Genomic DNA, 13,819 nt, shown 5'->3' with positions numbered 1-13,819 from the left:
TGAAAATGTTACTGAACGTCGACATCCCTGTTGGCCAAGGAAGAAGAAAAAAGAGCACGGGCAATGGTCCATGGGCGACGGCCAATCAGTTAGGCGCTGGTCCCTTCCGGCGCCGGCACCCCATCTGGGGCACTCCTCCATGGCGCCCATGGCTCACATGCCCCCAGGTTTGTCTCATTGGGCTACAGGGAGCATCCGGAGCAAAGGACCTGTCTTGGTGCTGTTGCTGTCAACTCAGCTGCTGCAACCCTCACTAGTAGCGCTCTCTTTTCCTTCCTGTCAACCTCAGGCTTCAGGTTGCATCATCAGGGTTGCAGTTTAGGGCTCAATCATTGAGCATCACCATTATAAACTGTATGTACAATCAGTGGCTCTTGCATCCCAGAGACAGATGCCCCTTCCAGAAGAAGGCGGACAGACAGATGATACATGAACCTTGAGAGGAGATCAGGCAGCAGCAGCAGCAGCAGCAGGGTGAAGAACTTCATTTCTAGCCGAAGATCAGGGCAAACTTACTGCGGCACGGCGAACAGGCAGGGTCCCAATATAGATTTACCATAAATAGATTAGTCGGTGCTAGATACACATCAAACACATAACTCATAATCAGAAGAGACTAGGGATATCTACAGCACACACCGCATTACTTATTTCAAGTGTTATTACTCCTGACTGAGAAAAAGAATCGCCGCGGCGGTGCTACTATTCTCTACACAAGGCTCCTCATCTTTCGCTTCAGCCACATGGTCCGGATATCTACACTCAGCGACAGGAAAATCTCCCGGTTGCTTGGATCCAAGAAGACGTCTGGGGCGAGCGACTTGTCCACCGGCGAAAGGTCCGCCATGCCGTTCATCACCTCGATGCACCGCGGGATGCTGAACCTGTTGTCGGCATGGCTCTCCCGCTGTTTATTGTTGCTGTCTCTCTGATGATGAAACTTGGGGTCAGCGTGTCCTTCCATGGCATCGGATGTTCCGTCCTCGCTGGGCCTCCTCATGTAGCGCCATTGATCTCCCCGTGCTTCCTCGGCAGGCCTCCTCGAGAGCTGCCATGACTCTGGCCGCACCTGGGTCAGCGGTTTCGGGTACAGGTGCCCATTCACAGTATGAACTTCAACGCCCACTAGAGTCTCCTGCTGGAATGAAGACTCTCTGGATACTGGAGATGGGGGGATAGGTGACAGTGGACGATTCATGTAATAATCATCTTCATCATCATCATCATCATCACTTGAGATAACTTCCGCACCATTCCTTTCATTTGGGGTAGGTGTGGGTGCGGCAAGAATACTTTTACCATCCAGAATAACACCAACTGCACAACATGAACAAACAAAATTTCGTTTTTAGGTACAGACCAAAAATTATAACTGAGATCAAGTCAGCTTCTCCCATTAGGGGTAGCAAGCAAATCATCAGAAAAAATAAATCCCCAATATTATGTCCGACATGAGACATCTTTGTAAGAAGAAAAGGTACTGCAATAGAATTCATCAAGCAAATTCCAACATATCCTAACCTAATATATGCAGAATAAAGCAAAGCTATTCTGAAGGCCCTGAACCAGCATGCATTCCAGAGTTAGTATTACGTGGTAAAAAGCTGAGGTCATCTATGGTACCAAAACATTTATAATGTACCGTAACACCATATGGCCAGTTGTAAACACTGCCAAATATTAAGCAGGAACATAATATAAATAATAGATCATTCTCCTATAAATCATCCTTTTTTACATTTAAGTGCCGAGTTAGCTTATCTTCACTACTAATAAATTAACTGGGAGTAATTTACCTTATTGTGCAGTGTATATAGTTCACAACGTGTACCATATAGATGGAGTACAACCTATAGAATGTAGAGTATAGCTAATACTATTCCATATGTGTAGACCGGTGGTTTGCATAACTGTGGTGCTTTTCTTAATCAATCTTAAATACTCTAAAACAAAAATGTTCTCATAGACGCAAAAACACATAATAATAATTAGTTGAACTTTGATAACACGTTCATATTGTGACAACCCATTCATGAATTAGTAGTTACCCATCCACCAAATAAGCACATATCATTTTACACAGCACTGACTTTAACATCTTGCAATTTAGTACGTAGTTCACTAGTTCCAAGAGTTGGCACTAGATTATGTTACCTTTTTTCCCATATGGGTTTTTACAATCATCGCATTTACAGTTGATGGAGCATCCCGCCCCTCCCTTCAAACACAGAAGAAAAAAAATACCAGTCACAAACTGAGAGAAGAGAAAAACTAATAGGATAGGGTTGTCGTTTTTTAAAAAATAGGATAGAGTTGGATAGAGAACCTGATAGCAGTCACAGTATTTCTTAAGGCAGCCTGACTTTTTGCAAGTGCATTTTCTTCTAAAAAAATCAATTTGGTATCTTGCAAATTCCTTGAGAGAAGAATAGAAGTATCAGGATCGTCAAAAATAGAACAAGGAAATAGCTACACATTTACCATGTCATGTTTGAACAAGACTTATACCGCTGAATTTTGACCACCCTCTGCTGGTCGAACAACTTGCAAAGGCAAGCCTGGTGGTGTATTCTGTTGAACACCATGAATAGTCTTGTTATAACATGGGTCACAGCCACATAATTCAGAACACTGTGACCCAGAAGCAAAACACACACAATAACTGCCAAGACATAAAGCAATTGATCAGTACAACAGTAATGAACTTGAATTTAGCAGTAAGAAATCATAAATCATGTTGTGGGTATGCATGAGCGTGGATAGATAGGTATGGTGTATGTTTTGTGTGTGCAGGGTGGGTGCATCAGTGCATGCAAAAGTCAGCATTCCCCATCTTTTCCATGCATCACCACCCCCTGCCAGAAACTCAGTTCCCTCCATTGCAAGAGTGCTGTGAAGCCTTACACTAACACGCAGGCTATGTACAGCTAGACCAGAATCACAGCCAATCTACTAATTTTAATTGTGCTTCAAGTGTGTGACATTGCAGCAGTAACCAGTAAGTACAGGTGAACGTAAAATTGAAACAACAAATCAACATGCTTGGATAAAGCTGTGTTTTGTTAAGTTGTAGGCATGTTCAAATAGAGCTGGTAAACATGCTCAAATAGAGTCACAAAATCTTTAGGGATCTCGATTGGCTACATTGGGTGCCTTATCCATCAAACATCTGAAATGCTCGACCACCGAATCTAGAGTTGCTAAAAAAGAGCACCAGACTCATTGCAGATGTCCAACTGAACTAGTGCCGGATCAAAACGCCAATTGCTCCTAAACAATTAGAAGATGCACTGAGAATCCAAGCTCGCTATATCTCTCCCCTCACTAAATTCAGGCGTTCTACGATGAGACATTTGCAGCATTTGGCATTACCAGCGAGACAGTGGAAAAATCGTGCGACTTACAGCTTCAGGCACCTGGACTTCTTGCAGCTGCACGTCCTGCACCCTTCGCCGTCCTCCGCTTTCCTCCTATAACCAAACACGGGAGAGAAAATGAAAGGCTGGTGAGAGGGAATCCCAGAGAAAATACTCCGCACGCAACGAACCAAAAGAGGAAATCGGAGGCGAAACCCGAATTTTGCCGAAAAGGGTAAAAAGTGGGGGCACCGACTTCTTCTTCCTGTCGGAGCTCCCGTTCGCCTCGGCCGGCGGCGACACAGCCGTCCACACCGCGGCGGGCGCGGGCGCGGAGACGAGCGCCATAGCTTCGGTGGCAGGAGCGGCCGGAGCGGGGGCGGGGGCTGGGGCGGGAGGCGGGGGAGGGACGGGGGCGGGCGCGGGCGCGGGGGCGTCTGTGGGGGCCTCGGATCCGGAGGGCTCGAGCGGCGGCGGGGGCCTCGGGGGCTCCTCTGGATCCCCCGCGGCCGCCATCGGGCAGGGCGACGGCAGCCGCCCGATCGGCGGCTGCGGCGGAGGCGGCGATGGATTCGCCGTGGTGGCGAGGCGGGGGAGAGGGAGGGGGAGAGAGGTGGAGGAGTGAACGAGGCGGAGTGGGATTGGAGAGGAAGGCGCAGGGGGAGGTGGATCGGACGGCGCGTGGAGGGCTTTAGGATTCGGGACGGGCCGCTGGAGGGTCCAGATCGGTGGGTCCTCTTTTGATCCCGGTTCACTCCTGATTCTCTACCGCAAGGATTGTAAGGAGGCCATTAGTGATCTTAATTACGCACAAAGTGGAGTACACTATAATTCCTAGTACTAAATTACTCCCTCCGTTACTAAATACAAGTCTTTTAAGAGATTTTAATTAAGACTACATATGGAGCAAAATGAATAAATATACACTTTAAAAAATGTCTATATGCATCCGCTTGTAGTTCTTATTATATAAAATCTTTAAAAACCCTATATTTAGGAACGGAGGAAGTATTTATCAAATTTAAATGGTAATCTCCAAAAGGAAAACACTCAAAAACAGTCGTTCATAACTCTTTTCGCGTTGACTGCCTTCATGGCCGTTGGATCTAAGTTTGATCGAACGGACCACAGCAACTCATACAATGTAGTCCAGTTTACAATGTGGCCCTTGTTGCAACGGCTTCAAGCGCAATACCAACTCTGTTTGCAGATATGAGCAAATAGGGTTTGTTGCCGACACAACATAGGCCACATTGCAAAGGTATAAACGCTTCGACAGACCACAACACAACTCATGCTGTGAACGCTTCGACAGACCACAACACAACTCATGCTGCAAACGCCCGGACGCAGCATGAGCCATGTTGCAAATGGCTGGGCGCAGCTGAGTGACAGAGATCGGAGGGCCATTACGCACGCCACCCAACGGTTGTTGAGGCGGTCAATCCGATCATCAACCGGCTAAAGCATAAATTGACCATCAACCGGCTAAAGCATAATCAGTGTTTATGTTTACACATGTTGTGGGCGTTTGTGCATGCACTGTTCTTATAAACTCAAAAGTAATTTGCTACAATTAAGTGAGAAACAAAAAAGGCAGATTTGTTAAAGAACTTTTGTGAACAGGCTGTGCAATTTATTTTAAAAGTTTCTACTAGTGTGCAAGCATTGCATTTTAGAGAGCAATGCACATATGAACATACCCATTCGACATATATACTGTCTTAAGATCCATCATGCAGAGCAAAACCATTGGCAAGATGACACTGATCACCAGAATCACGAGGATAAGGTTTACACAGGAGAAGGAGAAGGTTTTACAGACAAAATAACCAAACAGCATAGCATAGTACTCACGACCCCAAGAACGAAGCAACGTAATGGTACTTTTAAAAACATAGCTGAAGCTCCAGCGTATCATTACAACACAGGCTTACCCAGGAGATATAACAAGACAAGACACACAAAACCATGTGAAGGACACCGTCAAAGTTATACATAATCGTTTGCACCAAATGTTGCGATCTTATGCGATATCTAAAATGAGAACCGCGAGGGTCCTTGGGAATGACACGTTCGACGCGATGAGCGCTCGTTCAGTAGACCGTCCCCTCCGGAGGCTGCACTAGTTTCCGGTTGTGTGATGTCGCCATCTCTTTCTTAAGCTGTATCAAGATGTTCTCCATTGTGTACTCACGGCGCCAGTTGGACAGCAGGCTAAACTTCCTTTGGTCCACCTGCATTTTTGCTCCAGGTTAAGTTTGAAATACAAGGAGAACAAGTGGATATACAAGAGACAGTGCCATACCAATCCAGTCTCGGCATTTACACAGGTCATGTTGATTCTTGAGTGAAACCTAACAGTCGGTGGCCTGTCGGGATAGTCCTTGTCACAGAAAAGCTTCAGCTGATAAATCCGGCCCTCATGGACAGTCTACAAAACCATATATAGATCAACAAGAAAGCACAAACTCAGAAATGCAACAAATCATATTTCAAGAAAACAATGGTCAGTGGAAATATCTCACGTTGTGGGGACCAATTATTGTTCCTGTCCAGGAGCGCATGTAGATATCATCTGCGTCATCCATTCCATAGCTAACTGTTCCATCCCCAATGCCCTTCTCTCCTCTCTCAAGCTCTTCCAGCAGTCTAAAGTTCCTCGGCACTACAGAAATATTTTTATGGCAGTCAGTATCAATAATTCACTTCCAACAACATTAATAGATACGGCATAGGCACATCATCAAATCTGATGTTCAGAATAGCTACATACATAAAACGAAAAATGACCATAATTTTTTTTTCACCCAAAATACACTGAACCAGGTAGCCGGCAGCTTACTAACAATTTTAGTTCTGCTTGCAGAGTTTCTAATACAAGTTGTTCCAATGAGCAATTAGGACCAGTAGATAACGAAGGGATAATTGCACCCGGCTGCATAGAGTAAATTATCGCAATCCTAAATGACAAAAATTCTCAGATATCTTGGATTCTACCTAATTTTGTTCTCATTCTTTTAATGTGCCATTTCCCTTGGCTGTGTAGCATCAGAAGATTACTCGCTTGTACAGCTAAACAATCACAGAAATGAGATTTTATTCCTGTATTTCCAAAAGGTGCGGCTATTCACAAGCTCTAGACAATAGTGGGAATGTGGTGTGGAAGCAATAAGGATTAATACATTAAGTGTCTTCTATTCCAAGGATTAGTGAATTCTATAAATATATAAAGTGTGATTGGTTGCTCTTTTAGGGAAAAATCGCCCAGTTGACTACACCTTGCAGACTCGCATAGTGAATTTCCCAGAACAAAGCGGCCAGCTGCCAACAAACTATTTCATGTCGTGACAACAAACAAGCATAGACGGGGAACACATTAACCCCAAGTATTCAGTTGTAGCAATCCTCTGGACTAGATGAAGAGCTGATAGTCTAAGGATGTAAGTGGGGCGTGTTCGCGGCCAGTATCATAGTATGCATGCTAGCGTCAATTTTGTGAGCGGCGAACTATTGCCGAGTTTTGCAGGATAAGTGGGTCGCTGCTTGCATCCGTATGATAGTGTCCTATCTACCACCACTTGACACAAAGCTAGTCCATATGATGCATTTTACGAAAATATCGGCACCAGCAGCAAAGTCATTACGTTCATCCTATCTTCTGGGTAGATAAAATTTGACAATTCCTACTCCATCATAGATCACACAGATTACCAGCAGCTATGGACTCCAGTTCCATGGTATCTTCATCCAAACAAGCAACCCCGCATCATCATCCTAGTGACATGGGGGCAACAGTATGTGGCTCAGGTGCAGAGCTTCCTGCACCATACCATACCGCGACCTATGAAAGACCACTTCCCATAATTTTCTCGCAGTCAAAACATTACTTGTTGCCTAATGTGTCAGAGCCCTGCAGCCAAGACATCGCGGGAAGGCAGGCGGCAATGGATGCCAGCTCATCAATTCTTCCTAAATACTGCAACTTATATTACCATGAAGCATGAAGGCGACGACCTAACACGAGTCCCGAGAATTGAATGAACTGAGCTCAACTGAACCCCAGTTTTTGCTAAATTTAAGAATCTGCCATTCGCAGCAGTAGTCCACACCCTAACACAGGTACTTGAGCAGAGGGGGATCTCTTCCCCCGCGGACGCGCCGGAGAAGACCAGATTCGAACCATGGATGGGTGGACGGGAACGGATCCACGGCGTCAGAGAGCAAATCCGCGACTGATTGGACGGATTGAAGCATCGTATCGGTCGCATACGGGGAGATTTGGGGCTTGGCGGCTGGCTGGCTGGGAGGAGAAAGTAGCAGGAGAGGTTTGGGCGAGCTAGGGCTTACCGACAACTCCGGCTGCGTCACCGCTCGACGCCATTCCAGCTAAGTGGAGGGGCACGGGGAGGAGACCGCCCGACGGATGCGAGAGGCGAATTCGGGGCGGCGCGCGTGCTCCGGTGGGGGGAGGCGGGCGTGCGTGCGTGCTCGGCGGCGCTCGTTCCCCTTTGGTGATGGTGGGGTGGTGGTGGTGCACGGGTGCGACAGTGCGAGCCGACGGGGAGAGGGGTGCGATGAAGTACGCGCGCAGGTGGGCTGGGTTGGGCCAGTCCAGGTCAGTTGGGCTGGGTTGGGCCAGTCCGGGTCAGGCTTGTGATGATGAGAACCAACGGCGATGCATGATCGAGTATACCGTTGTGCACACGGAATATTGAGGATTCATGGAGCTGGAATTATGAGAAAAAGGGCCACTTCTCGGTGAAATCTGCATACAGAATGTTAATTTCTACCAGGGATCGCCGCGAAGCTTGGCTGAATGGCTTGCCTGGCTCTTCGGAAAGAAACATGAACGAGGACGCATGGAAGAGTCTTTGGAAAACCCAAGTCCTGGAGAAAATATGTATGTTTCTATGTAGGCTAGCAAAGCAGTCATTACCCACGGAGGATGTCCGGGCTCACCATCATATGTCCACATCCAGCATGTGCGGCTTTTGTGGAGCACCGGACTCATGGTGTCACTCCCTAGTTGAATGTACAACATCCCGATGCACTTGGGCTATGGCAGATGAGGAGGTGTGCCAAGCAGTAGTTGCTAACACTGAACCGAATGCTAGACACTGGTTGTTCTCACAGATGGAAACATTATCACATGCTCGGTTTGTAAAGCTCGCTGTTACCCTATGGGCCATATGGACATCAAGGAGGAAAGCAATCCATGAGGGGATTTTCCAAAGCCCTCAAACAATTCATTCATTTGTAAGAAGGTTTTTGGACGAACTGCAGGTAATCAACACAAAAAAGGTGAGTGCCTTAGCCATAGGCTCACGCCCAGTACAAAGACCAAAGGCACCGCCCCTTAACTTCTGCAAAATTCATGTTGATGCGGGAATCAGGTTTGGAAGAAAAGTATCAGCTGCAGCAATATGTAGGGACCACCACGGAAATTTTATGGGTAGTTCATCTTTGGTTGTTGACGGAATGGATGATCCATCTCCCATGGAAACCATAGTGTGTAGGGAGGCTCTTTGCTTAGTAGAAGACCTACACGTAAACCAGTTTATGGTAGCATGTGACTCGAAACAGATTGTGGATGATATTGTGAAGAACAACCAAGGCAAAGGAGGAGCAATTATCAAGGAGATCAAAGCCAGGGCGGCACCTTTTACTTGTACTTTTGTTTTTGAAGGTCGTGACTCAAATGTTGAGGCGCATAGATTAGCTAAATTTTCACTCTCTTTAGCTCATGGGCGTCATGTGTGGTTTGGCCAGCCGCATAATGTAACTTCCATCCCACTTTTTGTGGAGTTCGATGAATAAAATCAGGCTTTTACCCCTAAAAAAGCTCATGATCAAGCGGTCGCTGTCCGGTGCCATCCTTGCCATTGCGAGCCCGCGTCAAGGAGAAGCCGGTATCGCCACCTCGCTATTGTGTCAAGACGGAGCCGACGTCGCCGCCCTCTTCGCCGCGTGAAGGCAGAGTAGGCGCCCCACTCCCGCGCGTAACTGCAGTGTCCAAATCGAATGTCGGGTAGGAGTAGGTGTCACCGCTCCATAGCTGGTACATCCATATAGACCAGTCATCCCTGCATCGCCACGCCCGTTTGGCACAACAAGGCAGTGAAGGAGGAGGTGTCGCAGGCCCTGTGTACTTACAGTTTTGTTTGTCGGTGCTCTGTGTGCCAACATGTTGAGCTCGAGCACACCAAACCAGCAAGCCTCCTCCAACCCCTGCCAGTGCCGGAAGGGCCATGGACCGACCTACCTATGGACTTCGTCGAAGATTTGCCCAAGTCCGGCAACTTCGACATGATCATGGTCGTGGTCGGCCGCTTCATCAAGATAACACATATTGTTCCTCTCTGACACACTTTCACGGTGCAACAAGTTGCTCGAGATTTCTTGGATTTGGTTGTCAATATGCATGGGGTGCCAAAGTCGATCGCTTCTGACCGCAATAGCATCTTCATCAGTCACATGTGGTGCGAGATGCTCACAGCTATGGGCACCGAGATCTAGTACTGCATAACATACCACTCCCAGACCGACGTTTGGAGCGAGCGGTGAATCAGTGCCTCGAGATGTATCTTCGGTGTGCCATTCACGAGACATCAAGCAAGTGGCAGCGCTGGCAACCAATGGCAGAGTTGTGGTACACTCTTCGTTTCACTCATCACTCAACTGCTCACTCTTCAAGGCATTGTATGGCAAAGAATCAAAATTGGGAGCTTCAGCAAGCTGGCTAGGCCCCTGAACAACTACGACAACCAACCACATGGACTGGAGCAAGCACACTGAGATGCTTCGGGAGCAAGTCATCCGTACTCAGGCTCGCATCAGGCTCAAGGCCGACAACAAGATTCGTCTGGTGTTCCATGTCCCACATTAGAAGCCTTTCACACCGAACAATCACTATAAAAAAAGACACATCTGTGACATTTTGGGCCGAACGATTTTTTTCCTGTCATGCTTATGACACTTCTATGATGATAATTGTGACAAAACCCGGTATCATCATAAATGTGGTGGGCTCCTACTTCTATGACAAAAAATCATGACAGAAAATGGGCTTCTCATCCTGGGCGGGCCGGAGACGCAACTGCATGACATTCTTTGGGCCGTCCATGACAAAAAACCGTGGTAGAAGCGAGGGCGAGGAAAATATTGGGGAGTTCCCGGTTACGGTGGGTGGTCGGGGCCGAGCGATGCGCGTTTCTCTCATACACGTACGTGCGTAGATGTTAGGCGTGGGATCTAACTGAACCCGAGCGATTGCACTGCAGGCTGGGCGTTACTGAACCCGAGCGATCGATCGATCTAGCTGTTAACTGAACCCGATCGAGCGATTCCTTCACTACTACTGCTAACTGAAGCCGATCGAACCTACTGCCTCTTGATGAACAGTGAGCGTTGTTGGGGGGTTGGATGAATAGTTCCTAGTGGGGGGTTAGATGAACAGGACCCCGTGGTAGTAGAGGTCGTTGCCGCTAGTCGAACAGGACCCCAATCGAGCCGGTTGAGGATGGATGAATAAGACCCATGGAGGGCTGGATGAACAGGACCCCGTGGAGGGCTGGTTGAACAGTAGCCGGTGGAGGGCTGGATGAACAGTAGCCCGTGGAGGGGTGGTTGAACAAGACCTCGTGGAGAGGGCTGGTTGAACAGTAGACGGTGGAGGAGTGGTGGAGGCTGGATGAACAGGAGCCCGTGGATGAACAGTGGTTGGTGGAGGCAGGAGGGGAGACGCCGTGGATGAACAGTCGCAGGTGGAGGCTGGAGGAGGTCGACGGTGGATGAACAGTTGCTCGTGGAGGCAGTCGATGGTGGAGATGAACAGTAGTCCGTGGAGTCCTGTTTTGCGGTATGCCACACCCCTCCCGATAAACAGGACCCCCGTTTCGACTGTAGCGCTCCAACACAAGTCTGTTTCCTTCATTTTGCGGTACGCCACACCCCTCCTGATCAACAGGACCCCGTTTCGATCGTAGGATTTCGAAGAGAAGTCTGTTTCCTCTGTTTTGCGGTACGCCACACCCCTCCCGGTGAATAGGATACTGTTTCGACCGTAGGCAGTCGAACACAAGGCCGTTTCCTCCGTTCTGCGGAACACGAGGCCTCGCTTCGATCGATTGTTCCGTCCAAGCCGGTTGGCTCCTAATGAACATGACGCATTCCGTTGCCTCCCGATGAACACGACGACGCAGTTTCTCCGTTCCGACCCATCCATGTACGCGAGCCCTGGCCGTACGTATGCGCGAGTAGGCGTTCGAGACCCCGCCCATATGTACATACGTGGCCGTATTTGTTGGGGAACTCAGTATTTCAAAAAAAATTCCTACGATCACGCAAGACCTATCTAGGAGATGCATAGCAACGAGAGGGGGAGAGTATGTCTACGTACCCTCGTAGATCGAAAGCGGAAGCATTATGAAACGCAGTTGATGTAGTCGAACGTCTTCGCGATCCAACCGATCAAGTACCGAACGCACGTCACCTCTGTGATCTGCACACGTTTAGCTCGGTGACGTCCCTCATACTCTTGATCCAGTTGAGGCTGAGAGAGAGTTTTGTCAGCACGATGGCGTGATGACGGTGATGATGAAGTTACCGATGCAGGGCTTCGCCTAAGCACTACAACGATATGACCGAGGTGGAATTCTGTGGAGGGGGGCACCGCACATGGCTAAACAATCAACTTGTGTGTCTATGGGGTGCCCCCCTCCCCCGTATATAAAGGAGTGGAGGAGGGGAGGGCCGGCCCTCTCATGGCGCGCCCAAGGGGGGAGTCCTACTCCTAGTAGGAGTAGGTTTTCCTCCTTCCCTAGTTGGAGTAGGAGAAGAAGGAAGAGGGAGAGGGAGAGAAGGAAAGGGGGGCTGGCCCCCCTCCCAATTCGGATTGGGCTTGGGGGGGCCCACCTTGGCCGCCTCCTCCTCTCTCCCACTAAGGCCCAATAAGGCCCATTGACTCCCCGGGGGGTTTTGGTAACCCCCGGTACTCCGGTAAATGCCCGAACTCATCCGAAACTATTCGAATGTCCAAACATAGCCTTCCAATATATCGATCTTTATGTCTCGACCATTTTGAGACTCCTCGTCATGTCTGTGATCACATTCGGGACTCCGAACTACCTTCGGTACATCAAAACACATAAACACATAATACCGATCGTCATTGAACGTTAAGCGTGCGGACCCTACGGGTTCGAGAACTATGTAGACATGACCGAGACTCATCTCTGGTCAATAACCAATAGTAGAACCTGGATGCTCATGTTGGTTCCTACATATTCTACGAAGATCTTTAACGGTCAAACCGCATAACAACATACGCTGTTCCCTTTGTCATCGGTATGTTACTTTTTCGAGATTCGATCATCGGTATCTCAATACCTAGTTCAATATCGTTACCGACAAGTCTCTTTAATCGTTCTGTAATGCATCATCCCACAACTAACTCATTAGTCACATTGCTTGCAAGGCTTATAGTGATGTGCATTACCGAGAGGGCCCAGAGATACCTCTCCGATACACGGAGTGACAAATCCTAATCTTGATCTATGCCAACTCAGCAAACACCATCGGAGACACCCGTAGAGCATCTTTATAGTCACCCAGTTACGTTGTGACGTTTGATAGCACACTGAGTGTTCCTTCGGTATTCGGGAGTTGCATAATCTCATAGTCATAGGAACATGTATAAGTTATGGAGAAAGCAATAGCAATAAACTAAACGATCATAGTGCTAAGCTAACGGATGGGTCAAGTCAATCACATCATTCTCTAATGATGTGATCCCATTCATCAAATGACAACTTTCGTCCATGGCTAGGAAACTTAACCATCTTTGATTAACGAGCTAGTCAAGTAGAGGCATACTAGTGACACTTAGTTTGTCTATGTATTCACACATGTACTAAGTTTCCAATTAATACAATTATAGCATGAATAATAAACATTTATCATGATATAAGGAAATATAAATAACAACTTTATTATTGCCTCTAGGGCATATTTCCTTCAGTCTCCCACTTGCACTAGAGTCAATAATCTAGATTACATAGTAATGATTCTAACACCCATGGAGTCTCGGTGATGATCATGTTTTGCTCATGAGAGAGGCTTAGTCCGGATGGAATTGAAGCTTCTCTTGATGTGCTTGGTTCTCTTGTGAAATCTGGATTCCTTTGCCAAGGCAATTGCACCAGTATTATCACAAAAGATTTTCATTGGACCCGATGCACTAGGTATGACACCTAGATCGGATATGAACTCCTTCATCCAGGCTCCTTCATTTGCTGCTTCAGGAGCAACTATGTACTCCACTTCACACGTAGATCCCTCCAGGATGCTCTGCTTGGAACTGCACCAACTGATAGCTCCACCATTCAATAAAAATATGTATCCAGTTTGTGACTTAGAGTCATCCGGATCAGTGTCAAAGCTTGCATCGACGTAACCGTTTA

General features: G+C 47.6%; 1 protein-coding gene and 1 pseudogene across 1 annotated transcript; both read right to left on the bottom strand.

Moving 5' to 3' along the window:
* Positions 1 to 532: 532 nt before the first annotated feature.
* Positions 533 to 4,010, bottom strand: LOC125507875 (annotated as a pseudogene).
* Positions 4,011 to 5,225: 1,215 nt separating this feature from the next.
* LOC125507874 (ubiquitin-conjugating enzyme E2 variant 1D-like) lies at positions 5,226 to 7,931 on the bottom strand. Its single transcript, XM_048672399.1, has 4 exons — positions 7,707 to 7,931; positions 5,885 to 6,024; positions 5,665 to 5,790; positions 5,226 to 5,593 (listed from the first exon to the last, which is right to left on the bottom strand). Exons 1-4 carry the CDS (start codon positions 7,738 to 7,740, stop codon positions 5,453 to 5,455), a joined length of 441 nt encoding a protein of 146 aa, XP_048528356.1. The 5' UTR covers positions 7,741 to 7,931; the 3' UTR covers positions 5,226 to 5,452.
* Positions 7,932 to 13,819: the final 5,888 nt, after the last annotated feature.

This window comes from Triticum urartu, chromosome 5 (assembly GCF_003073215.2).
Source record: "Triticum urartu cultivar G1812 chromosome 5, Tu2.1, whole genome shotgun sequence".
Lineage (NCBI taxonomy): Eukaryota > Viridiplantae > Streptophyta > Magnoliopsida > Poales > Poaceae > Triticum > Triticum urartu.
The sequence above is the reverse complement of the archived record's forward strand: the minus strand, read 5'-3'. Positions and strand labels throughout refer to the sequence as shown.

Bases quoted from the DNA above. Each gene is read 5' to 3' on its own strand.
- LOC125507874 (XM_048672399.1), bottom strand. From the start codon at position 7,740: ATGGCGTCGAGCGGTGACGCAGCCGGAGTTGTCG. The intron at 6,025-7,706 runs GTAAGCCCTAGC...ATATTTCTGTAG, and splicing joins TGACGCAGCCGGAGTTGTCG to TGCCGAGGAACTTTAGACTG. The intron at 5,594-5,664 runs GTATGGCACTGT...GCAAAAATGCAG, and splicing joins TAAATGCCGAGACTGGATTG to GTGGACCAAAGGAAGTTTAG.